Genomic DNA, 25,188 nt, shown 5'->3' with positions numbered 1-25,188 from the left:
AACTTGGCCAAGGCCGGAGGTTGAAGAAGAAAGACACAAGGAAGAGCTCGCTCTAGATCACCATTTTCATTGATCTCCACACGTTACAAGTTTTAGCTTACGGGGTTCTCTCTCTAATGTCACGCGCGTATGAAAGAGGCTGCCCCCTCTCCTTATATAGGGGAGAGGGTGGCTTACGAGACAAGAAACCCTGATGGGATCTTTGACTAGACAAACTACTTTACAAAGATACTTTATAAAGCTACTTTAATCATAGATGACGCCGGGGTCTTCTTTAAACGAGGAGGTCGACGTCCTCCGGCTTCTTTGGCCGTCATCCTCTTCTTTGTCTTCAGGCCTTCGTTTAAAGCTACTTTGCTTAGCTCATCCTTGTCCTTTAGCTCTTGACGGAATCTTTGACCAGCCAGCCGACATGCTCTTCCTTCCGGTGCTCCGGTATCTCTCCTTCCCGGTCTCAGGCATACCCCTCTTGGGGATACAGGCTTAGCTTACTTAGCCAAATTCCTATCTTGGAGCTCCGGTATAAATATTAAACCGGTATCTTGATGGATAAGACCATCCGGTTTGGCATGCCTTTGGCATACCGGGGGTCATCCCCCCAACAGCACTATTAAGAGGGGCTTTCGGTTGAGTAACTTGATCACATCGTCTTAGGGAGCTCAATCCTTTGAATACTTTGCATATCCTTATTGCTTCTTGGTGTTTCTCTATGTGAGGTTCTTGAGCTTGTTGCTAGCTTTACAACAAGCCCAAGTTCATCGAAAACGGAGTTTGCATGCATCTTCTATGGCATTTTCTAGGTTGGGTAATTTTACCGGTTATTCATGATATAAGGTTCTACCTTTTATATTCATGATAAAATTCCCTTCCACAGATTCTTGAGTTTGCACTTTTTATAGGATAGCATTTGTCGTTATCTTCCAAACGAAATTAGTTTCATGTCAATCGGAGTTCGGGAGCTCTAGTTATTAAAGGAAAGGGAAAAAGAAGAAAAAGGGAAAAAGAAAAGAGGGGCAGCCGGTTGGCGACCGGTCTGCCGGGCCGCACGCCGGCCCACCCGGTCCGCACCGGGCGCCAACCGGACCGGGCGGCCACCGGCCCACGCGCCGGCTAGCCCAGCTACCCCTCCGGTCCGACCGGGAGCCGCACCGGGCCGCCTCTCCGCCTTCGGCCCGTCACGCGGCCTGGCGCGCGTCACGCGGCCTGGCGCGCGCCACGCGGCCTGTGACCAGCCTTGGGCCAGGTCCACGACCGGGCCGCCCTGCTGCCCCTCCGGTCCGGCCGGATCCGGACTGGGCCGCCTTGGCCGCCCAAGGCTCACGCGGCCTGGCTCCTCCCTCGCACGGCCTGAAGCTTTTTCGCCGCCTGTGCGTTGTTTCCACTGCGCCCGGTCGGTGGGCCGGCCTGATCGGGCAGGCCTCCGGCCTCCCCAGCCCAGGCTCCGGTCAATCGGCCTGGGAGCTGGCCTGGGCACTTTTCAGCTCGTTTTTTATCCGATTTTCACCCGGTTTTCTCCCCAACGGTTATTTTTCTCGTTAGACTATAAATAGCCCTTCTTCCACCTTGAGCAACAACTTCTTCCCCTTTCTCTCACCTCCATTGTTGCATTTGAAGAAGTTGCTCTCTCCCTTGTTTCCTCCAACCATTCTTGCTCATATTTGAGGATTTGAGTGAGGAGATCTAGATCTACACTTCCACCAAACCATTTCTTCTCTAAGTGAGGGAATCTCTTGGGATCTAGATCTTGGAGTCTTTAGTTGACTTTCCCCCTTGTTCTTTCTCTCCAATCTCATCCTAGCATTCGTTGCTTTGGTGGGATTTGAGTGTGAAGGACTTGAACACCTCCGGTGTTCTTGCTTTGCATCATTGCATAGTGTTGAGCTCTCCACCACAATTTTTTCGAGTGAGAGACCGTGAGCTTGTTACTCTTGGAGGGTGACCTCCTAGTTGGCTTGGTTGGTGTCCCGGTGATCTCTTCGTGGAATATTGTGAAGGGGCCCGGGCTTCTCCTTCGTGGAGCTTGTGAAGTGGTTGTGGAGCTTGCCATCTCCGGAGCGGAGGAAAAGCTAACCATAAGGAAAGGGCCATTATCCTTCGTGGGTGTGGTTCGGAGAATAGGGTGAGCCTTCGTGGCGCGGGGAATCCTCCGTGGGACCTCCACTCCTCCAAACGTGACGTACCTTGTTGCAAAGCAAGGGAACACGGGAATACATCCTCGTCTCCGCGTGCCTCGGTTATTTCTATACCCGAGCTCTCTTTCCTTGTGATAGCCATCGTGCTTGAAGTATATATATCTTGCTATCACTTGTGCTACATATATCTTGTGCCTATCTTGCTTAGCTCTAGTTGCTATTGTTACACTTAGTTGAGCATAGCATATTTAGGGTTTGTGCTTGTAAACCAAACGATAGTTTAATTCCGCATTCTTACAAGAAAAATCCGCAAGAGCTTGTAATTGCTTATTCACCCCCCCCCCCCCTCTAGGCGACATCTCGATCTTTCACGATGAAGATGAGGCGCTAACCCGAGATTTAGCGACTATGGGACGCGTCGGGGAGGAAGGCACTTGCCGGTGTTGGCAATATCGGCGTGCGAGGGCAGTGACCATCATGAACCGTGTGCTAGTGTCGTAGGGACTAGCAGAGGAGGCCTCCAGAGCGGTTGCGAGTCGCGGAGCGGTGAAGATAGAGGGGGAAAGAGAGATGTCGGTGTTGTTTGTGGTTGTTGGAGTACACGTTGTAGTTGAGGATGAGACGGTGACGCTGGCGACAAGGTCTTGGTAGACGAAGATGTAGATGGCGGTGAAAACCAGCGACGGCCTGGAGTAGCCATGTTGGACACCTAGATTGTCATATATAGAGGTATTCAACGACACCTACGACGACCAAAAGTGGTCATCTAGGTTACCTGTAAATGCGTGACGGTGTCACTCGAAGTAGGCAAAGAAGAACACGGCGCGTGCCAAAGACATTGCACGGATGTGGGCGATCAACGCCTAGGGAGATGGCGCAGTGGAAGCTTGGAACAGTTGGTGCGTAGGGATGATGAAGTAGACTGCGTGCATCGACGCTGCACCCCGAGGGGGCGGATAGCTACTGGGCGCGAGTCGGTGCAACGACGGGATACCACCAGCGACGTACACGCCATGAAGATGCGTTGGAAGCTGGTAGTGTGGACCAAGGGCAACGGTCTTGTGAATCGAAGGGGCGACGCAGCGGCAGCCGATGCTCGATCGGTGGTAGGCGCATGCTCGGGCGTGCTTGGCGTAGATGCGCGCTAGGTCGGCCGATCATACCGATGTGACGTTCGGTGAGCCATGGCATGGACGATATGCAGATAAGAGTCGATGGCAACATTCTAGGAGATATCCCAAGCGAAGACAGACCAACGATGGAGACCGTGTGGGCAAGGGTAGCCGGCGGCGACACGTGAAGGCGTCCCTTGTGCGGCACTTCCGGCCTTGCTGCATGGATGATGAAGAAGAGCCGTTGTAGAGTAGACACACATGTTGGAGTAGAGGCGCATGAGGACGGCGGGTGGTGGGTGACACAATCCGATATATGATCGGCGAACCGAAAAAAACGTCGGTCGAGCGACATGCGCATAGAAAAAGATATATAGATCAGAAAAAAAAAACTCGAGGGTAGCCGATCAACCGATCAACGGACAAACCCTCCTACGTGTTGAACAACCCCATAGTAGATCATGGAGATCGATAGGAACTTGCGGTTGATACCATGTTAAACGAGAGAGAATGATTGACAAAATATAATAGATGTATCATTGAGCCTCATGGACGAGTATATATGGAAGTACAAGTATCATGTTGAAGTACAAGCCAAGTTAGAATCGCGTGGAAACATATTCCGGCTCTATCCTAGACTACTAACAAAAAACCGTGTATGACGTACTCTAACACTAAGTCTTTTTTAACCATAACTTCACTCAGAAGTCTATCATGATATCGAGTTACAACCATTTTCTTGAATTCCTCTTTTGGAAACAAACTCTCGAGATTTTGATCATCAAAATACAACATATTTTGCCTCAAATTTTCTACCGTACCTTCAAAATGTGTAGGTGCAAATTTGTTTTTAGATTTTTTTTTTGAAGTCTCAGAAATATGTTTTTCAATATTTAAAAAAACGGGAGCACTGGTGCTCGAGTGCTGTTAGGGATTTTCGTAGACTACCTGCATTTTGTTAAGGTAGCCTCAGGTAGCCTGCAAAAGTAGCCAACAAACTTATCACATTGTACATACATTGCTATCACACGAAAAGTCCACAATCCCACCCTTACCTCCATGACTCCAGTAAGCAGATATCCATGTGGTCAATATTAAACTACAACTAAGTTTGAACCTAATAAGCTTGGACTCTCGGACTTGCCAGCCTTATCTTGGCTATGCAATACTCTGAAGGCCGAGTTTGTATCTGCACTGTTACGCAGAAATGAGGAAATCCAGCATCGCCACATTGGCACGCAGGAGGAGATATCAAGTTGATTCCTTTCAGCATATTATAAGAATATACTGATAGCCATTTGAGTTGCACAAAGGGTATGTGAATGCACAAGGATTTTGAGCAAGCAAAACCAGCGCACAGATGATTTCAGTGTCCAGATTTCTTGCAAACCGATGTTCCTTCTCTAATGTGCAGAAAATTCAACCTGACCTTGTACGCTTCTCTCCCGGGTCGCTTTCGCGCGCGCGAGCGGCTCCGGAGAGCCCCAAACCCTAAACAAAAAAAAGCCCCCCAATCTCCTCCTCCTCCCGGCCGCTGTCGGCGCTGGCGCCGGCGGTAGCGGCCGTGCCCGGCCGTCGAAGCCGGCGGGCAGGGTCGGTGAGCCCCGGCGGGTTCCCTAGCGCGGAGGGAAACGCCACCAGGGCTGCGAGGTGGTGGCGACGAGCGGTCGGCGGCACGGTTCTGGAGGTTGTCGCCGACGCATGGCGGAGCCCGCGGACGAGCGGAGGTCTTCGATTGGGCAGGCAGCAAGGAGAGGAGAGGGAGGACGCGACGGAGCGGACGAGTGGCGGCGCGGCTAGATCCCATCCTGGGGATGGCGAGGCGGGAGGATGCGTGGCTTGGCGGAGTGCCCGGGCGCATCGGCCGCCGTCCCTGTGCTGGGGTCGAGCAGCGGGGCTCCCCGGTGGTTGCGGCGTGGCGTGGCGGGGCTGCCGGGAGGTGAAGGCGCAAGACCCCATCTTGGGGGGCGGCGGCGCGGAGGATGCCTTGCCAGGGCGGAGTGCCCTGGTGCATCGGTCGTCCGCCCCAGCGTTGGGGACGTGCTGTGATGCCTCTCGGTGGTGCAGGTGTGGGAGCTGGTGGTTGGGGCGGGCCTGGTCATCTGCTGGCTGTGCCTAGAGCGGGTGTGCCGGAGACGACCTGGCCTTTGCCGGAGGTGGTGGGGAGTTGTTGCGCTGTTTTCGCCAAGGCTGAAGCTGGTGGCTTGGGCCGTCGTGCTGGAGACCACGATTTTTTGCGACAATGATGTTGAGGAGCTGCGGCGGCGGCGGTGTGTCTCTCCATGGACAGGTTTGCCCCAAACCTCGGAGGCTCGGAGTCGTGCGACGACGCGGACGATGGTCTTTCCCAACTCGTTGGGCCGGCGGCGACGGTGCCTGCAGGTGTCGTGCCCCTCTCTGGAGGCATTGCCGAGGCATGTCGGTGTCTCTCGTGTTCTCGCCTATTTTGGTTGCTCTCTCTAGGCGAAAGCCTAGATCCTTTGGATCGGCGTGATGGCGGCGTCCTCGGCGTCGTTCCTCTGTTGGGAGCTTCACGTTTGGAGACACGGCTTGGAGGTCCTGGTGCATTCCTCCGGTGTTCGCCGTTGTCCGAGGCTGGCTGCAAGGGCGCAATGCACGCCATTGCTGGCATCCCCAAGACGATGTCTTCTTTGGGCTGTCCGAGTTCCGCCATCTTCCCCTTTCTTGGCGCGTTGACAAGGAGCGCCATTTTGGAGTTGTTGCTCTTCGGAGGTGTCTAGCGTCGGTCAAGACGCGACTTTGTGTGTTTTAGCTTAGGGTAGGGTCCTTCGTGTTGTTGTTGTTTTGTCGGTGGTGGCTGTCTTCAGACTAGCCGGTGTGGTGTGTGTGCTACTTGTGGTAGCGTGTTCTTGTACTCAAACATCTGTCTTCTATAAAGATATGGTACGCCTTTGGCGTACTCTTGAAAAAAAATATGCAGAAAATGCAGAACTAGAGCTATTTGATCTGCTTGCTAAGAAATCTAAGTACTTGCTAGGGAGATGCGAGTTCGGTCTGCTTTATGAAGTTTTTAACTGATTTTGCATACATCATTACATCATAAGACAGTAACTATTTCGTCGACTAAAATGTCAGCTGAAAGAAAATAGAGCTAAGTTGAATTGCTGCAATGCTCATAGTTAGCGAGTGGTCTTCTCTCAAAATGGGATGTCAAAATTTACAGGAACCATCTGCTTATTCACATATATCCTCCTGTTTGGACATTCATAGCGTCTAGTCAGTTAAACCAGATTGTACAAGTCTGTGACGAGTGATTGAATGATGTGATATTGTGATGCACCGGAGCAGCTAAAGGCAAAACGATGGCCAGATATTAAATGACTTTAATCCTCCACCCATCTTAACGTATATATGCACTAAAGTCAAGCATGAAAACTGATACAAAAGAATGCCGCATCTCCTCAATACTTCCCTACAATCAGGTTCACTGGGCCTGGATGCACTCAAGAAACAGCTTGCTAAATCATGCAATCAAGATTCTGGAACCCACAGAAAACCTCCATAGGAAGTTAAAACTAACTAGCAGTATATTTAATTAATTATTCTCAGTTTGCATGCTTATTCTGAAGTGCACTGGATGAAGGGGAAATAATGTAATCCAGCAGTAAAGAGTGGAACTAGTACCAGTAATGCTCTACTATTGACTACACAAGAAGCAGCATTCCAAATTAGCTGTACCTAGGAATATATAAAAAATACAAAATGGAAGCTATCTTCAAGCACAATATCCACTTGTCAGAACTGCTGATAGCTAGAAGACACTGGATGGTGTTTCGATTTATTTAATGAGATATATTTTTTCGAGAAATTGGCAAGACAGCGGTCCTCGGCTAGAAGAAATGGGGTACAATTTACAGTGTGGCTTGGTACACTAGGTGGCATGCGGAGTAGTCGCCAAAAGAAAACACTACAGCCAACAGGTGTTGCAGAGATGGGTATGCAACCCAAACTTCATCGGCCACCTCACGTTAGGTTTGCCTAGTTTCCTTGAAGACGCCACGGTTCCAATCCTTCCAAATATTTCGCATAACATTTTATGAAATTTGTCACATTGCGCCTAGCCTAGCACCCCATACATGCACAATTATTGGCACAACTTTGTCATAGGGTCCTCCTAAACTTCATCCACCATTGAATCCATTGTCAAAGTTGAGAAGTTGCAGACTGCAATCAAGAATCTTATCAGTGAGACAATGAGCACATAATTGGAATCCTTATTCAGATGAGAGATTAGTCGCAATCATAACCCTCAATGTGCGGCACTAACTGATCTCAGTTTTGGTCTTGATTATACCAATGAACTCAAGAAAAGTGAATATAATGCTGCAGAATCCAGCAAACTTTGATTTACTTTCTTGATGAACTTATTTGATAGCAACTACAGGGATGATAAAACACACATATGACAGGACAAGCTCTTATTGCTATATCCACAAATCAGCCTACTATCATAATATTCTGCACTACTGAACACATATAACCATAGATTGGCAACCCAGATTTCATTCACCAAAAGTACCCTACGGTACCAAGTAAAGAATATGGATTTTATTTTGTGTTAAGTGCACCATCCTAAAATCCACCAATGGCTAGAGAAATAGAGAATACTGTAGATAAAGGTCAAACCATCAAAACTGAAACAAGCACAAATACGGTATATCGGGAGGCTGAACTAAATTAGCGAGAAAGTAACAGTAGAAAAAATAAACCTTTACACACATCTGAATGCTCACTAGGAAAAGCAAACCTATAAGTCCAATTGCATATATATATCTAATAAAGGGAAACAATATTCTCATGGGGAAACAAATTAGCAAAAGGATGAACTCGTTCGTACCTAATTATTATTCCGTGACTGCTCAAGCTCAGGCCTGTGAACTGACATGCGGGCAATCTCAGATACAGCTGCGTCACTTGCAGGCGTATCATCACCAGCAAGCTCCTCATATGCAGCCTCAAACGCTTCTTGCCAGAACCGCGGAAGCCATACATGATCACCAGTGCGTGTGTATAGGTCCCACATCCGCCGCACTAGTTTCTCCCTTTCCTCCATCTCCTACTCAATTCATAATAAGGCATACTTCAGTATCCCTTATTCACAAAATCACAAACCCAATAAATATTTCTACTTCCATTTGTTTGAGAAGATGCAAATGTTTGGATAATTACCGCATTACAACATGTTATTATAACCCAATACAGGAACAAGTGCAGACAGTTCTTCATCCAGGTAATATACCAACTAAAATATATCTTGACAATAAAAGAGGTCATGGTATCAGAAAAACACCATGTGGTTTCAGGTTTCGGCATAGTACTTCCGCAGCACAAAACTGAACATACAAAACCTGAGAAGAGAAGATGCAAATGTTTGGGCGAACTCCCTGTGTGTCCACAAAAATAATTTGTCACGGTTACAGTTAAAAACGAACAAAAAATGTTTGCAGAAATCAATCAGTGAAGCACCAATTTCATGCTCACTCTGAAACTTAGAGGTAAACAGTTCATCTCCTTATAAAACTTCACAATGTCACTACACGTTTCTAAGAACTTAACATGTTGAGGTCAGGATTCAGGAACAGAACAAGCACAAGTCACAGCAAGATCTAACAGGGAATGTGGGTAGGGGAACCGTACGAGCGGGTCTAGGTCGTCGAAGAGGGGATCGCTCACGTCCTGGAAGGCAGTGGCGAGGTCGCCGGAGGACCAGCGAAGGGTGACGGAGGCGGCGAACATGGACCAGAGTGCGAGTAGGGCGATGGCGGCGAGGGCCCAGGCCTTGTACCGCCCCTTCCCGAGCAGCGCCGCCTCCGTGCCCCCACCGGGGGAGACAGGAATGGAGATCTTGGTCGCCGGAGTCGGCGACTGTGGGTGGCAGCCGTGGTAGTGGAGGCCGGTGACGGCCTTCATTGCTCCCCTCCGGCGGTCCTGGTCCTAGCTCTCGATTGTAAAACCGTGGGGACTGGGGAGTGGAGTGGCGGGTAGACCGTACGAGTGTGTGCGTGTCGTCCGTCACTGATGAATAGACGATCAACGTTTTTTTTTCGCAAGTGAAGAGGGAAACCCGTCTTCTCTGTGTTGGTTGTCTGAATTTGACAGGACGCTCTGTTGGGTCACGTAATCAAGCAGTATGATACGCTAGAAAAAACAAGAAATGTCGATATTGTTTTTGAGAGAAAGCGTTTATTACTACGAAAAGATTTAGGCGAAACCGCTCATTACAGCATCAACGGCACACTCAGGCACATCATACTCCCAGGACAAGGAGTTTACATTGCAATTAGCATCTACATGTGCAAGAATACGAGTTAGAGCATCTCCAACAGAGGCTGTAAACTAAGCGTGCGCTAAAAAAACTGTCAATATACAGCGCCAAACGCGTTTTTGCGTCCTCCAGCATGCGCTGTAAAGTAGGCCGCGCTGCAAATATTTTAGTGCGCGCGGCAGTTTGCGCTATACAAAGCGCTATATTTGGTGCTTCGACTAGCGCGCGCTGTAAGCTGACTTCTCCACGGCGCGAAGAAAACAACTCTGAAATATCGTCCGATGGTCGCCACAACGCCGGCCACAACGCCGGCCTCCCCATCTCCCGCTGCGCCATGGCCGCTCCGACCAACCTCCCCCCATCTCCCGCCGCGCCATGGCCGCCCGGCCCAACCTCCCACATCTCCCGCTGCGCCATGGCCGCTCCGCCCGACCTCCCCCCATCTCCCGCCGCGCCAGGGCCGCAGCGCCATGGTCGCCGCGCCATGGCCGCCCCGCCCAACCTCCCTCCATCTCCCGTCGCGCCAGGGTCGCCGCGCCCGACCTCCCCCATCTCCCGCCACGCCAATTTGTTTCGGTTTAGGAGAACGAAGAAAGAAGAACCAGACGCGCCGCCGCTCGGAGGTTCCGCTCGCGCCCATGGCTGTTGGAGATGCTCTAGAGAAATACCGGCTCGCCCATGGCTGTTGGGGCGTCCGCCGTTGTGGCCTGTTTAGATTTGTGAAATTTAGTTGATTTTTTCAGATTTATTTGTGGGCTGTTTAATCTTGTTTGATGTATGTATGTTGAAGAAACCTGTTTGTGGAGGTCGCGCTGTAAAATAGAGCCTCTGCTGAACCTCGGGTCAGCTTCGCGCGCTGTATCCGGATGAAGCGCGCTGTAAACGACTTTTACAGCGCCAAATTTTAGAGTCTCTGTTGGAGATGCTCTTACAATGTTTGCAGAACGCTTACTGAACCTGATCGAACATGCAGAAAACCAAATGTGTCTTTGAATCTTAGATCTTCAATGATCGGCGCCTCAGTGGAGAAGTCTGCCTTGCGCCATAGAAACCGCGGCATCTGTTTCAAACTCAGCTCTGATTACTCCTAGTTCAGCTGCCAGACTGAATGCTTCCTCCGTGTCGCCTAACTCAGCTGTGAAATCATCGTGTATTGCATCAGTGCAACCAGCTCTAGCAGCAATAATTTGTCCATTTGCTGACCCGGCCACAAGTATAGCTGGGCGGACAGCCTGGCCCGAAAATCCCAAGCCTAGGCTTGAAATTTAGGCCCGACGGCTAGGCAGTCCAGATTGGTGATTCAACGAAGAGGCCCGTCATGTGGGGCCAACCCTATACACCGACCAGGTCGGCGCGTACCGCGCGCCGCACACCCCGCGCGCGGTACGGGCCGGCCCAGTTAGGTGCGGGCTGCCTCCTTTTTCGATTTTTCTTTTCTTTTTTGTTTCTTATTTTCTGTTTCTTTTTTCCTGTTTTCTTTTTTCTGTTTTTTTTTCGTTTTTCTTTCGTTTTTCTGTTTCTTTTTTTACTTCTATTTTTCCGATTCGAAAAATAGAAATATTTAAAAAAATTAAATTAAAAAATGTTCAAATATAAAAAACGGTCAAAATCTGAAAACCGTTCAAATTTAAAAATCGTTCAAACATGAAAATTGTTCAAACATGAAAAATGTTCAAATTTAAAAACCGTTCAAATTTAAAAATCGTTCAAACTTAAAAATTGTTCAAACATGAAAAATGTTCAAATTTAAAAACCGTTCAAACATGAAAAATGTTCAAATTTTGAAAAATATAATTATTTGAAAAATATTCAAAATATAAAATCGTTCAAATTTTAAAACTATTGAATTTAAAAATGTTCATATTTTGAAAAAAATCTTGAAAAATAATTTCATAAATAATGTTAGATTTTGAATCAGAAAAATATTAATAACAGAAAAACAACAGAAGAAAGAAAAGAAGAAAAAACAAAAAAAAAACGTACCTGAGCTAATGGGCCGCGGCCCAAACTACCCGACCTGGTCGCTGGGGGTGTGCGGCACCCCGCACGCGCCGACCAGGTCGGTGTATAGCAGTTCCCGTCATGTGGTCCGTCGGGCTTTGGGGGCTTTTTGACCGGGCTAGGTTAGGGCCTTTTTACACTGGGCCTTTTTAGCCTAGCCTGAAGCCCGGTCCGGACATTGGCGGAGCCAGAACATCAACCCTATGCAATCAGGTTAAAGTTGTGTTTCCCTCAACAAAAAAGAAGCAGCTGCTCAAAAAAAAAAGCTTAAAGTTGTGTACTCAAATATATGTACTTACATAAATTTTTATTTAGCTTTTGCATACTACCTCCATACCGGATTAATGGGCAATTACACACTTCGAGAAACAAGTTTAACTACTAATTTTGTCAATAAAATATAAGATATATATCACAAAAATTATATTATTGAAAACATTTTTGAATACGAATCCAACGGTATAATTTTTATGGCATATATCTCATATTTTGTTGATCAAATTTATAGTTAAACTTGTTTCTCAAAATGCGTAATTGCCCATTAATCCGGTATGGAGGTAGTAGCTTGTATTGCCAAAGAACCGTGTAGTCAAATTACTACAACACTTAGGCGTGGATCCGCCACTAGGCCCGAAGGATGCTCAGGTATAGCCACCACACCATGTCCTCCTTGCATTTGTCCTTCCACAAAAGCCACATCTACATTTAATTTTATCACTCCGTCTTAGGTTGGTTTCCACATTTCTGCACAATGTCGTACTTTATTTATACTTTATTTGTATCCTTAAGGCATCTTCAGTGGGCCAAACTATTACGTGCACAAAATGTGTTTCTTTTAGACCATTTAGGTCGGCCCGCGAAAAAAATGACGCTGTCTCTCCCCTTCGATATGTTTGGGTCGGAGGCAAACCTCACGTCCAGACCCATAATGGTCTGCACTGGCCACACCCCTCTTATTTCCCGTTTCACCCAATTGGCCATCATGTGCACGAAACTAGCACAAATAAACTGAACTAATAGCTAATAAATTACCACTGATTAGGGAATCACATAGTTCACATGCCATAGTACCAAACCAATAAGCAAAAGGACACAAGTTTCATATGGAATAGACAAAGTAAGATAGATATGTGATATAACGCATCGCATTGGTGGGTGATAATCTGATTCTTCTCAAACCAAGCATGGTTTGATGGGTCCATAAAGCTCAAGTCAGCTAACATTACTCGCTCCTCGGTGATGATTTTGGCTTCGGCCTCAATGGCTACTGATTGTGTCTTGCTCTCTTCAGCTTCAAGAGCTCTCTTTTGAAGGTCCATGAAGTTAGCACATGTGGCATCTTTCTCCCGGTATCGCTTCTCATACCTCTTGGCATTTGCCTCCTTCTACTCAACCATAAAAACCTTGAATATCTCATGCATTGCAAGTGTGGAAGCACCACCTTTGAGATCTTCCTTGGTGGGGCCTTGTGGCCTCTTGGCCAAGATGAACGTCAACCATTGCTTGGGCCACCTGTGTTTAGACTACCCTCTTCAAGATCAATGACCGATGATACATTGCTCCACGCTTTCTTGAGACTCCTTTTGCATGTAGCATAGCATAGCTCCCACTTGGGACATTCCTCGAGCTCCATTCAATAATGGCACAACGTGAAGGCCTTATTTTTATGGCATTGCTTGGAGTAGTCCAAAGCTTGGGGCACCTACACATATGCAAACTGTAAGATACATTCACACATATGCAAAGTACATTGGCATATTTAGAATGGTTGAGGTCTTACCATGTCCGCAACTTCGATGCCGCTCATGGGGCGTGCAAGCACGTGCTCGATTGCACCGCAATATTTGTTGCACTCTGAAAGTAAGAACCCACGTCTCTTTTGAATTGATATTTGGCGTCGGTCACTATAAATTTGGTAGAGGGAACTTCCTACGCTCATGAAAGTACTTGGTAACCTTCTGCCAATATGTCCCTCCTTTTTTCTCGACACCCCAATTGGATCTTGGCTAATGGTCATCCAAGCCTCACAAAGGTATCGGTCCTCCTTAACTCTGTATCCTCCGGTCTTTTGGCTTTTACTTTAAGCGGTTGCATGGTCACTGGTCAGCATCGTCCATAGGCTCCTCATCCTCATCGTTTGCATCATCATACATGGTGGTGGCATCATCCATAGGGTGGCCATCATATCCAAACAAGGGATCCACGTAAATATTGAACCCCTACTAAGTCTCTTGTGTGGTCCCTATATCAGCATACATTTGGCTAACACCATTGATCATGCCGTGCGTGTAGGCCTCGTTGTCTTCAGCATAGTAGGATTATGCATAATTGGACATCACAAGCCATTTTCACATGCAAATGTATGAACAAAACTGGTGTTGCAGCCATACCGAGTTGGCTGACATCATGTATTGCGTTTCCTCGAACAGGTCACAGGGCCTAGCCCGGGAGTGCTTTAAAAACCGTGTTATACAACAACACGGGTAGCCCAGGAAACTAAATAGCCCAAAAATGTGGCCCTGATGTGAGCCGCGAATTAAATATTTAATTCCAGGAATAGCATGCGATTTCAAAAAAATCGAATCTGTGACCAGGTCAGACACTCTGCCGACCGACCGGACAGCTGCGGGCCGATCGTCTAGCTGCCGTCCGACTGCAGGCGGAGCGCAGGCCCGACCAGCCGACAGGGCCCTCTCGGCCAGCTCTTGACCGATCGGTTGGCTGCTGCCCGACCGTGCATGGCACGACCTGGCTGTTGGAGATATGCCCAAGAGGCAATAATAAATTGGTTATTATATATATTTGTGTTTATGATAAATGTTTATATACCATGCTATAATTGTGTTGACCGAAACATTGATACATGTGTGTTATGTAAACAACAAGAAGTCCCTAGTAAAGCCTCTTGTATAACTAGCTTGTTGATTAATAGATGATCATCGTTTCGTGATCATGAACATTGGATGTTATTAATGACAATGTTATATCATTATGTGAATGATGTAATGGACACACCCAATTAAGCGTAGCATAAGATCACGTCATTAAGTTCATTTGCTATAAGCTTTCGATACATAGTTACCAAGTCCTTTCGACCATGAGATCATATAAATCAGTTATGCCGGAAGGGTACTTTGATTACATCAAACGCCACTGCGTAAATGGGTGGTTATAAAGGTGGGATTAGGTATCCGGAAAGTATAAGCTTGAGGCATATGGATCAACAGTGGGATTTGTCCATCTTGATGACGGATAGATATACTCTGGGCCCTCTCGGTGGAATATCGTCTAATTAGCTTGCAAGCATATGAATGGTTCATAAGAGACCACATACCACGGTACGAGTAAAGAGTACTTGTCAGGAGACGAGGTTGAACAAGGTATCGTGATACCGATGATCAAACCTCGGACAAGTAATATATCGTGAGACAAAGGGAATCGGTATCGTATGTAAATGGTTCATTCGATCACTAAGCCATCGTTGAATATGTGGGAGCCATTATGGATCTCCAGATCCCGCTATTGGTTATTGGTCGGAGAGAAGTCTCAACCATGTCCGCATAGTTCGCGAACCGTAGGGTGACACACTTAAGGTTTGATGTCGTTTTAAGTAGATATGGAATATGGAATGGAGCTCGAATGTTGTTCGGAGTCTCGGATGGGATCCGAGACATCACGAGGAGGTTCGGAATGGTCCGAAGAATAAGATTCATATATGGGAAGTCATTTTCCGGGGTTCGGAAAAAATCCGGTGTTTTGATCGGAGCTTCTAGAAGGTTCTGGAAGGACCGGAATAGTACGGAATATTATGGAAGGTTCCGGAAGTGTCCGGGACGACCCGGGATGTCTAAGGAAGTCCGGAGGGTTCCAAAATAGGTGCAACCACGTTGCCTTAAGGGAAAAGGAGTCTTTCCTTAATGCAATTTCGGAATTGGCAAAAGAGTCCGAGTAGGACTAGGTTTTCGAACCGGAAACCTATCGGAACTCAGATCAAACTTGGGGGCAGGTTTTTGGACGACCCAAGGGGCTTGGCCACCTATTTAAAGAGGCCAAGGGGCACCCCAAGGGCACCACAAGTCGCAGCCCTAGCTCCCCAAGTCGCAGCACCACCCTGCGCCCAAACCCTAGCTATTCCCTCCTCCTTCTTCTCCCGCAGCGCTTGCGGCGAAGCCCTGCCGGAGATCTCCACCACCACCGTCACCACGCCGTCGTGCTGCCGAGATTCCGAGGAGGATCTACTACTTCCGCTGCCCGCTGGAACGGGGAGAAGGACGTCGTCTTCATCAACACCGAACGTGTGACCGAGTACGGAGGTGCTGCCCGATTGTGGCACCGTCAAGATCAAGATCTTCTACGCGCTTTTGCAAGCGGCAAGTGATCGTCTAGATCCACCCCGAGATCTAATCTCGTTAAGCTTTGCGAATCTTCTAGTGTTAGTCTCATCATCTCCTCGTTGCTACCGTCTACTAGATTAGATCTTGGCTTGGTTTTCGTTCTTGCGGTAGGAAAATTTTTGTTTTCTATGCTACGAATCCCATCACTGGCCGGCCCACAGACGCTCCCCGCCGCCTGCTTTCTTCTTTCTTTCTTTCTTTCTTCTTCCTGGCTCGGCAGCACGAAGAACACCACCCAAAAACACTCATTTTCTCACATTCCTACTGATTTATCCACCAAAACTTCACCATTTTGCTTCTATTAGTTGAGGGAAGCCCAATCTACAGATGGGGTAGGGTTTGGAGGCGATTGGTGGTGTTTTTTAGCAACAATGGTGATGAAGTGGTGGAGGTTGGTGGTGGTGTAAGGGGTTGAGCTGCTGTTGCGGATTGGTGTTGGTGCTAGTGCTGAGGTGTTGCGTGTTGTCCGTGCTACTGCAGTTGGAGAGGCTGCTCACGCTACAAGGGTAAACCCTAATTTTTGCATATTAGTGTTAACTGTGTAGGTTTATGTGGGTTGTTGTCGGTGTTGGTGTATTTATGTGTTGTGTAGTAGTTACGTTTGTTGATGCGGACGGAATTTTTTTTAGGTGAGCAAAGATGACAGATATAGTGAAGTTACTATGGTTTGGATAGTGTCCGATCAAATGAGATGGGAGTTGATCTAAGTGAGTTCAAATCTGTAGAGATGAATTTGACTGCCTCTAGAACATGGACAATTAAGCAGGTGAAGGACTGGTTGACAGAATGTTTTGGGCTTAATCCCAAAGTGCACACAATGGGTGTGCATGCATTGTGGACTAAGAGCATCTCCAACAGGCGCGCTATATAGGCCGCACGCTATATTAACCGCCGATTTGCAGCGCGCGGAGGCGTAATCGCTCTTCCAGTAGGCGCGGCAAACGGCGCAGCGCTGTAAAAAATTAGGGCGCGCGGCGTTTTGCACAATCCCGAGCGCCAAATGCGACACGTCGGCTATAGTGCGCGGCATCGCTCGGCGCACGCGCAAATACCCCAACGGCTGGAAATCCCCCCCCCCCCCGCCCTCCATTTCCCACCGCGCCGCCGATGCGAAATCCCGTCGCCTCCGATCGATTCCGCTGCCGGCCCCGCTGTTGCTCGCCGCTGCGCCATAGATCCACCTCGCCCACGCCTCCTGCCGGCAGTAGCGGCCGCTCCACCGCGCTGTACCGACCGGGCGCCGTCGCCACCGACGGGCACAAGCCGACGCTTCTCCCCGCCTCGCCCGCGCCTCCTCCTCGACATACCCCACGCCACCGTCTCCATGTCGTCGTCTTTGAGCTTGCTATCGACATGGTGCAGCCAAGATGCTCGCCGATTTGCTTGCAAGGTATGCGCCTCCGCCGGCCGGCCGCCATGATTTTGCCTATATCTTAGCTACTATAGAGTTGTAGTTAGTAATTTCATATGTATGTTTGTAGAGTTCATCATACGATGATGACGAGTATGATCAAGAGGAACAGGAGAACATATCCTTACTATTAGCATACCGCGCCGTTAAGAAGCCAAAATTTGGTGGATCGGTGTTTGGTAGACAGAAGTTGTGGAGAGAAAGGATTGAAGGGCATGAGAAGTTGATGCGGTCGTATTTCAATGAGAATCCAATATTTCCTGAAAGCTATTTTCGGCGGTGTTTTCGGATGAGCATCAACTTGTTCAAGCACATCGCAACGGAGGTGACCAAGTATGATCGGTTCTTTGAGAAAAGGAGAAATGCCGCCGGAGAACTTGGTCATAGCACATATCAAAAGGTGATCGCGGCCTTGCGTATGTTGGCATATGGTATACAGGCGGATCTAGTTAATGATCATTTGGCCATGGGAGAGAGCACTTCTATCTTGTGTGTGAAGCGCTTTGTCGTTGCAATTGTGAATGTTTTTGGCTCCACATACTTGAGAGGCCCCAATAATGCTCAAGACACGGCAAGGCTTTTGGAGATCAACGCCGACCAGGAGTTTCCCGGTATGCTTGGTTCCATTGATTGTATGCATTGGAGTTGGAAGAATTGTCCAGCTGCATGGCATGGAAAATTCAAAGGGTACAAGAAGGATGCCACCATAGTCCTTGAAGCGGTCGCCGATCAAGATACTTGGATATGGCATGCATTTTTTGGAATGTCCGGGTCTTGCAATGACATCAATGTTCTTCAACGATCACCACTAATGACAAGACTTACAATGCGGGAAGGTCCGTTGGTGGAGTTTGAAGCAAATGGCCACAAGTACAACTATGGCTACTTCCTCGCCGACGGCATATATCCAGGGTGGCAAACATTTGTGAAGCCGGTTATTCAACCATGAGGTAAGAAGCAAACCCAATTCCACAATGCACAAGCGGTGGCTAGGAAAGATGTAGAGAGAGCATTTGGGATTTTGCAAGCTCAGTTTGTCATTGTGAGAGGGCCGGCTAGATTTTGGGACCAAGAATGACTTTGGTATATCATGACCGCTTGTGTCATCATGCATAACACACTACTAAAAAACAGGCAATCAGTGGCGCACCTATTTTTGCCATCAGTGGCGCACTAGTGGTGCGCCACTGATATCACACCACTGCTAACAATTAGTAGTGGCGCACTAGTGGTGCGCCATTGCTATTTGGCTTAGCAGTGGCGCACCAGGTAGTGCGCCACTACTAGATTCATGGTGCGCCACTCCTAAATGTCTGAGGTGCGCCACTGGACATAAACAAGGTGCGCCACTACTAAAATTTGAAATTTCTAGATCTGGATCTGGATCTGGCACATTTTGTTTCGAATTTTTTTGGCTCGTTATTTTTTCTCGTTCTTGTTGCTAGAGTTATTTGTGCAATGTTCATTCTCATTTTTCTTAGCCTAGCCATCGGTGAAGATGGATGAGAGAGGTAGGAGAGGTGAATAGAGGTGAGGAGATGGAGGATGTAGGAGAGGATGAACAAGAGGACAAAGGCCAGAGGTAATGGAGGCCACAGGGTCGCCGGAGGGTCGTCGGAGAGTAAGGTCACCGGAGGTCACCATAGTGGAGGAGCTCGCCGAAAAGTAAGGTCACCGGAGGTCGACATAGTGGAGGAGGTCGCCGGAGTGAAAGGAGAAGTAGAAGAAAAGGATGAAAGAGAGGAGAGGAGAGGAGGAGAGCAGGAGGAGGAGAGGAGAATGAGACCAGGAGAATGTGTGGAAGAGGAGGGAGGAGGGGGTAAGTGGCTGGCTCCTCCCATTTTGAATCCCATTTTGAAATTCGTGGGCGGGAAGCTTAGAAGTGGCGCACCAAGGCATGGGTGCGCCACCGCTAATTTTTTTCTATTTTTTGCCCAAAATCTAAAACCTGAAAAAAGTCATGTTTCTGTTTTGAATTTGACGAATCCATTTTTTCTCCAAACGGCCGTAGGCGATTGAATTCGAATAGGAAATTTTGCGTAGATACTTTTTGATATAAAAAAGTTTTTCATCGGAGGTCGTATGCAACCAAAAATCCCGTTTTACCGAAAGATGACGCCATTTTGCATAATATATCGAAATTCATATTTTTAAATTGTCACTAAAACTAGATGACATATTACATGGGCATGTCAAAGGATTTTATTTTTTGAATTTTCTATCATTTTCTTTTATTTTTTCGAAAACTGAAAAGGCGATCCACAAGGGGGGGTGGAAATGTTTGGGCACCACTTAGCAGTGGCCTACACAGCATGGTGCGCCACTACTAACTGATGCCCAAACATGTCCATCATCCCCTTTACATAGCAATGGCGCACCATGTAGAGGTGCGCCACTGCTACAAAAAATAGTTGTGGTGCACCTCTTCACGGTGCGCCATTGCTATGTATAAGGCTGGGTCAAACCCATGGTCAAACTTAGTGGTGGCGCACCACAGGAGAGGTGCGCTACTACTACATTTTTTATAGTGGCCCACCACTTTTCGGTGCGCCACTTCTAAGTAGTAGTGGCGCACTGCCCTCCTCGTGCGCCACTAACACCCATCTTACGGCTAGGCCTTTTCCTAGTAGTGACATGATTATAGAGGATGATCGTGGGAAAGATGTGGATCATACCCACTACAAGTTGATGGGGGTTCCCGTGCAAGTGAGGAGGTCCGCACATAGGATTGCCCGGTTCATTGCCTCGTACCATGCCATTCGCTCCAACGACACACATGATGAGCTCCAAAAAGATCTCATGGAAGAATGGTGGAATTGGCATGGACAACAATAGTTGTATACTTGTTGTATTTGTTTGAAAACTATGTGTTGTATTGTCTCAAAACTATGTTGTATTGTTGTATGTTGGTCCATAAACTTGTTGTATTTGGTGTAAACAATTTCATGTACTTGTTGTATTTGTTGTGAACAATTTGTTGTATTTGTATGGTACATTTTATTTGTGAATTTATATGGTTGTTTGATCTTCCTTGATACATACTTGTGTGTGTTTGTTGTTTGCGCCGCGTTGCGCGCTGCATAATGGAGCGCGGTGAAGGAGCTATTTTACCGTGCCAACGCGCGCTGCAAAATGGAGCATCCGGCGGGGCAAATTTCCGCCCAGCGTGCGCTATCTGTTTACAGCGCGGAGGAAGCGAGGTTTAGCGCGCCGAAATATAGTGCGCCGGTTGGAGATGCTCTAAGTCGTTATCAAACATTTTCTGGTATCTGACGCCTGTAGATGATACCTCTAAGTGGGTGAGCTAGTTAAAAGGGTCTGATAGGAGAGGAACTAACCCTGTGGCATTAGTTCTTCCGGTGGCGAACGAGGTAGCGCCTCCTGAAGGCGGTTACGGTGGTGGAGGTGGTTACGAATCAGGCGAGAGCAGTCAAGCACCCGGCGGTGGTGGTAGTTACGAGCCTGGACAGAGCAGCCATGCGGAAGATGTTTATAGTGGTCAGGGTAATGGTTACACATGAGAAGACGGTGAGTTTGATGGTGACGAAGAAAATGGATACATGCAGAACCAGGTGGAAGGGGAAGATACAGAAGGTGAAAGTGATGCTAATGATTCCGATGAGTTTGATGATGGGGAGGAGGTGCCTATACCTAGCAGATGGAATCAGAACTTTTCGTATGCAATGACAATAAGCGATGGCCTTGATTCTAACTGGGAGTATCACCAGAACAATATTGCCATAGGGGCCATGTTTCCGTCGAAGCGACATATGCAGGATGCAATAATTAAGTGGGCAATGGCGACTCAGAGGCATCTCAGAACAAGCGTGTCATCTGGAAATTACCTGATGATGGAATGCCTGGACATCAATTGTCCCGGAAGGGTGCATGGGTAAGTTCCTAAGTATGACACAACATGGCGTGTTAACGAATTTGAGGCGCACTCTTGTGAGCTTGCAAGTATCCGTAACGATCATTGCAACCTGTCATCTAATCTCATAGCTCGGTTGTTGTACACTGAAATAGTGGAAGGGAAAGCCATGAGAGTAAAAGACATACAGAAGAATGTTAAGAAGCATCATTTGTACACCAATTCTTATGGCAAGGCTTGGAGGACTAAGCAGAGCGCGTTGGAGATGAGATTTGGTTCATTTCGAGATGCATACAAAGATGTTGTTTATTTGCTGCAGACGCTGCAGGCGAGGAATCCATACACATATATAAACATCCAAGACTTGTTTTTGCCGGAGTTCCCAACTTACATGGTTCTGCATAGAGTCTATTTCTTGTTCGGTGTATGCATCGAATCTTTCAGGCACTGTCAACCCGTGTTATGTATGGACGACACGTTTCTCATCGGTCAGTACAAGTGTCAAATCTTGACCGCCATTGGAATGGATGGAAACGATCAAACCGTGCCACTCGTTTTTTCTTTCGTGGAGAGTGAGAACACCGAAAGCTGGTTATGGTTCTTCAGGCAACTAAAGATTTCAATTGTAAAGGACAAGCTGAATGTTTGCATCCTTCATGACATGCATGCAGGTATACTAAAAGCTATTAAGACACTGGGTAAGAAACACCATGGATTGACATTTACAGCCGTTGTTGCATGCGCCACCTGGTAGCCAATTTTTACACACAATTCAGGAACAAGAACCTTATGAATCTCTTCAGGAAGTTTGTGCATGTCAACACCCGGATTTTTAAGTCCGGATGCCTATTATGTCATACATCGCAATCCCAGGAATATTGTTGTTGCGAGGCATAATAGTTAAGTATCACAGTCATCATTCATTACAACTCATAAAGTCTTACAAATTGGAATCACATCATCCATATTACATAAATAGTTGATCTATTGATCAACGAACTGATCAACGAACACAACACAAGTTCATAGCGGAAGCGTAAGATACAAGGACTCTATAGTCCACAGGCCAACGCTTGACGTTAGCAGACTCCTAGTTGTTGTAGACTTCCTGCTGACCGTCCTCCTCGTACCGTCGCTCCTCTTCATAGTCCGGCCATTTGAATAGCCAGGGACACAGCTCGTGAGTACTTTATGTACTCGCAAACTAATACTAGTGTAAGTGCTAACATTTCTAGTAAGGGGGTGCTAAGCTCTAGTTTCTTTGCATAAAGCTAGTTTTAGTTCACAAGTATTTACTAAAGACTTATTCATGTGCTAACTAACTCAAGTGGGAACATTAGTGTCATTCCCACAACTCTGTTGTGTTTTCAAAATAATCAAGTCACCATTCACCATTCATTTCAACAACATGATCAAAGTCTAATACTGGAAACTGTATGGCCCTTCCAACCGTCCGTAACCGTGGACACGGCTATTCGAATAGATTTACACTCTGCAGAGGTTGCACACTTGTGCCACAACATTTGATTTCATCCGTCGGGATTTCCCCGAATCATCGTAACACAAGACGCGGATCATCAACCATAACCTTTCATTTACTAACCCTAGTATGAGCACCTCTCCCCATGAGCTTGGCCTCCCAGCTGATGACCAACTCGTCATCCCGGGAACCGCACAGGCTTGGCCGTACAATTCACCTTCAATTCACATCGTTCATCAACAACGGAGGCAGCCTCGGCATAACCCCTATGATGTGTGTTCAGAGGGAACTCATACTAAGATACATAAACTTCTAGTTAAGCCCTTACCCATAATCAGGTATTGTGGGGGTACTCAAAAATTGGAAAGGTATCGCATCCAACCCAATACTAGTTTTTAATCAAAAATCACCATCTTCTCTTGGTCATATTCACCTTCAAAAATCATTTCATTATTTCACCACACATGTTCCCATCTAGAGTAGTCATATTTATTTTAGCACTAGCATCTAAGGATGAGGGGTGCTAAGTAATTTGCTTTGCTTCTAGGCTAACTTTGATACTCTTGTACTAATCTAACATTAACCCTATTGATTTATGAATCAACAGTACAAAATAACAGTAAGTAAAACTTAAAATAAAACTGGGAATTAGGCCCATAAGGTAAAGTAAGTGGGGGGTGCTTGGCTCAGGATGAGCTAGCACTTTGCAAGAGTATTATCTTGCCTTGGTTGGGAAACTGGTCAAAGTGGTCTTCTTCTCCTTGACAGTAGACCTCCTCCTCCAGATACTCCTCGGTACTAGCGTCTAAAATACGAATACGGGGTACACAATCATCATACCAAACAATTTACTAAACTAGGCACACTCAAGAGTTACACACTTTAACTAACATCACATATTCTTATTTAGTTGGAGAATGAGTTCTTTTCATTATTTAAGAAAAATGATTTCCTCTCATATTACTTTTAATTATTCAGAGATATAACTTCCTCTCATTATCTTATTAAGATTTAATTTCTCTCATGCATAATATGTGACCTAGGTTGAACAAGGTCAACCTCTTCACACTTAGCATTTTAAGAAAATGATTTAAATGAGGTGAGTACCTCATACCATTTAATAATACTACACATGGTTTAAATCTCCAAGTAATTCATATAAGAGTGTTTGGGTCCAGGGGTCCAAACATCACATGAACTCTTTTGAGACAAGATTTAAATGAAGTATGACACCTCATATGATTTGCATAATATTTTAGGACAATATCACTTAGGGAAAATAGCCATATTGTCCACTACTTAAACTAGGGCATGATCATGCAAGGTGACCACCCCATTTTCTTGCATAATCAATTAGTGTAAGTAATATGTGAACTACCAGAGTTGGAACTAACTTAATATCTATTTTATTTGATTTTTAATAATTAATTGAGTAGGGAAAAGTCCCTGCCTTGTTATTTTTGTCGAATTAATTCTACAATGAATCTGGTCATGAGACCAGTGGCATATTGTAGATAATTGCTATAGCTTTCCAAATCTATAAAATTTGCTAAATTTGGCCAAGCCAAACAATTTCTATGCAATTTCAAAGTTGGGTCCAGTGGGGTAATTCAACTAATTGATTTAAATGAATTTTGAAATAAAAGGGCCGGCGGGAAAAACTTAACGGGCCAACGAAATTAAAACGGCCCAAGCCAGCCCACCACGCGTCCACGCACGCGTGGGCTGCCTGGCAGGTGGGCTCCACCCGTCAGTGGCCTTTAAACGGCGAAACGGTACGGGGCATGTGAGGCGTAGGATCAGAGGCAGATCGGACGGCTAGGGTTCATCGTCGTCGCCGGCGAGAAGCTCTCACTGGCGCGGCGGCACTAGGGGGTCGGAGGGCTAACCAGAGGTCCGGCGGCCGGCGGCGAGGTTCAGGGCGACGTTGTTGACGATGGTGAGGCAGCCTGTAGCAGTGGCGGAGCTTGAGGCGGCCTGGATCGACGGCGATTCCTCCAGAGCTTCCGCGGCTCCGAGCTGGCGATTGCGGCGACTCCGGCGACGATTGGCGTGGCTAAGGTGGCGTTGAGAAGCAGAGATGAGAGGGGAAGGTGGTGATGTGCTTAGAATGGCCAGGAGAGGTCTCCTTTTATAGCTGAGCAAGGGTGCTGCGGGGCAGTGAGGTGGTCGACATGGGCGCGGGCTCTCCGGCGAGCTAATGGGCTGGGCGACGACGCGGCGCTGTTCAGGACGTCAAGGCGGTGCTCCTGGTGGCGACAGCGGGGTCGGGCGGTGCCTAACGCGGTCACGTCGCTTCCACGTCCGGCCGCGGCCGCGGCGGACCAGGGTTTGCTTCTCCGGCGACGGCGGGTGCGGGTCGTGGTCGAGGGCGTGTCCAACGGCGTCGCGGTGTCACGGTGAAGCTCAAGGTGCTCGCAGGGGGTCCAGGGGCTGCGTGAGTGCGTGGGACGGCGCGTGTCCAGGGCGTGTCTGTGGCGCGGCACGCGCGACGCGAGCGG

At 47.4% G+C, this 25,188-nt stretch overlaps 1 protein-coding gene across 1 annotated transcript in view; it reads right to left on the bottom strand.

The window, feature by feature from the left end:
• The window catches only part of LOC124669366 (pectinesterase QRT1-like), a 61,104-nt gene extending 51,929 nt beyond the window's left edge, over positions 1-9,175 (bottom strand). Inside the window, exon 1 of the mRNA XM_047205990.1 lies at positions 8,903-9,175. Within this exon, the coding sequence (XP_047061946.1) occupies positions 8,903-9,175 (273 nt within the window). The remainder of the gene's footprint in view (positions 1-8,902) is intronic.
• Between the last annotated feature and the right edge of the window lie 16,013 nt (positions 9,176-25,188).

The sequence above is a fragment of the Lolium rigidum genome, chromosome 7 (genome assembly GCF_022539505.1).
Source record: "Lolium rigidum isolate FL_2022 chromosome 7, APGP_CSIRO_Lrig_0.1, whole genome shotgun sequence".
Lineage (NCBI taxonomy): Eukaryota > Viridiplantae > Streptophyta > Magnoliopsida > Poales > Poaceae > Lolium > Lolium rigidum.
The sequence above is the reverse complement of the archived record's forward strand: the minus strand, read 5'-3'. Positions and strand labels throughout refer to the sequence as shown.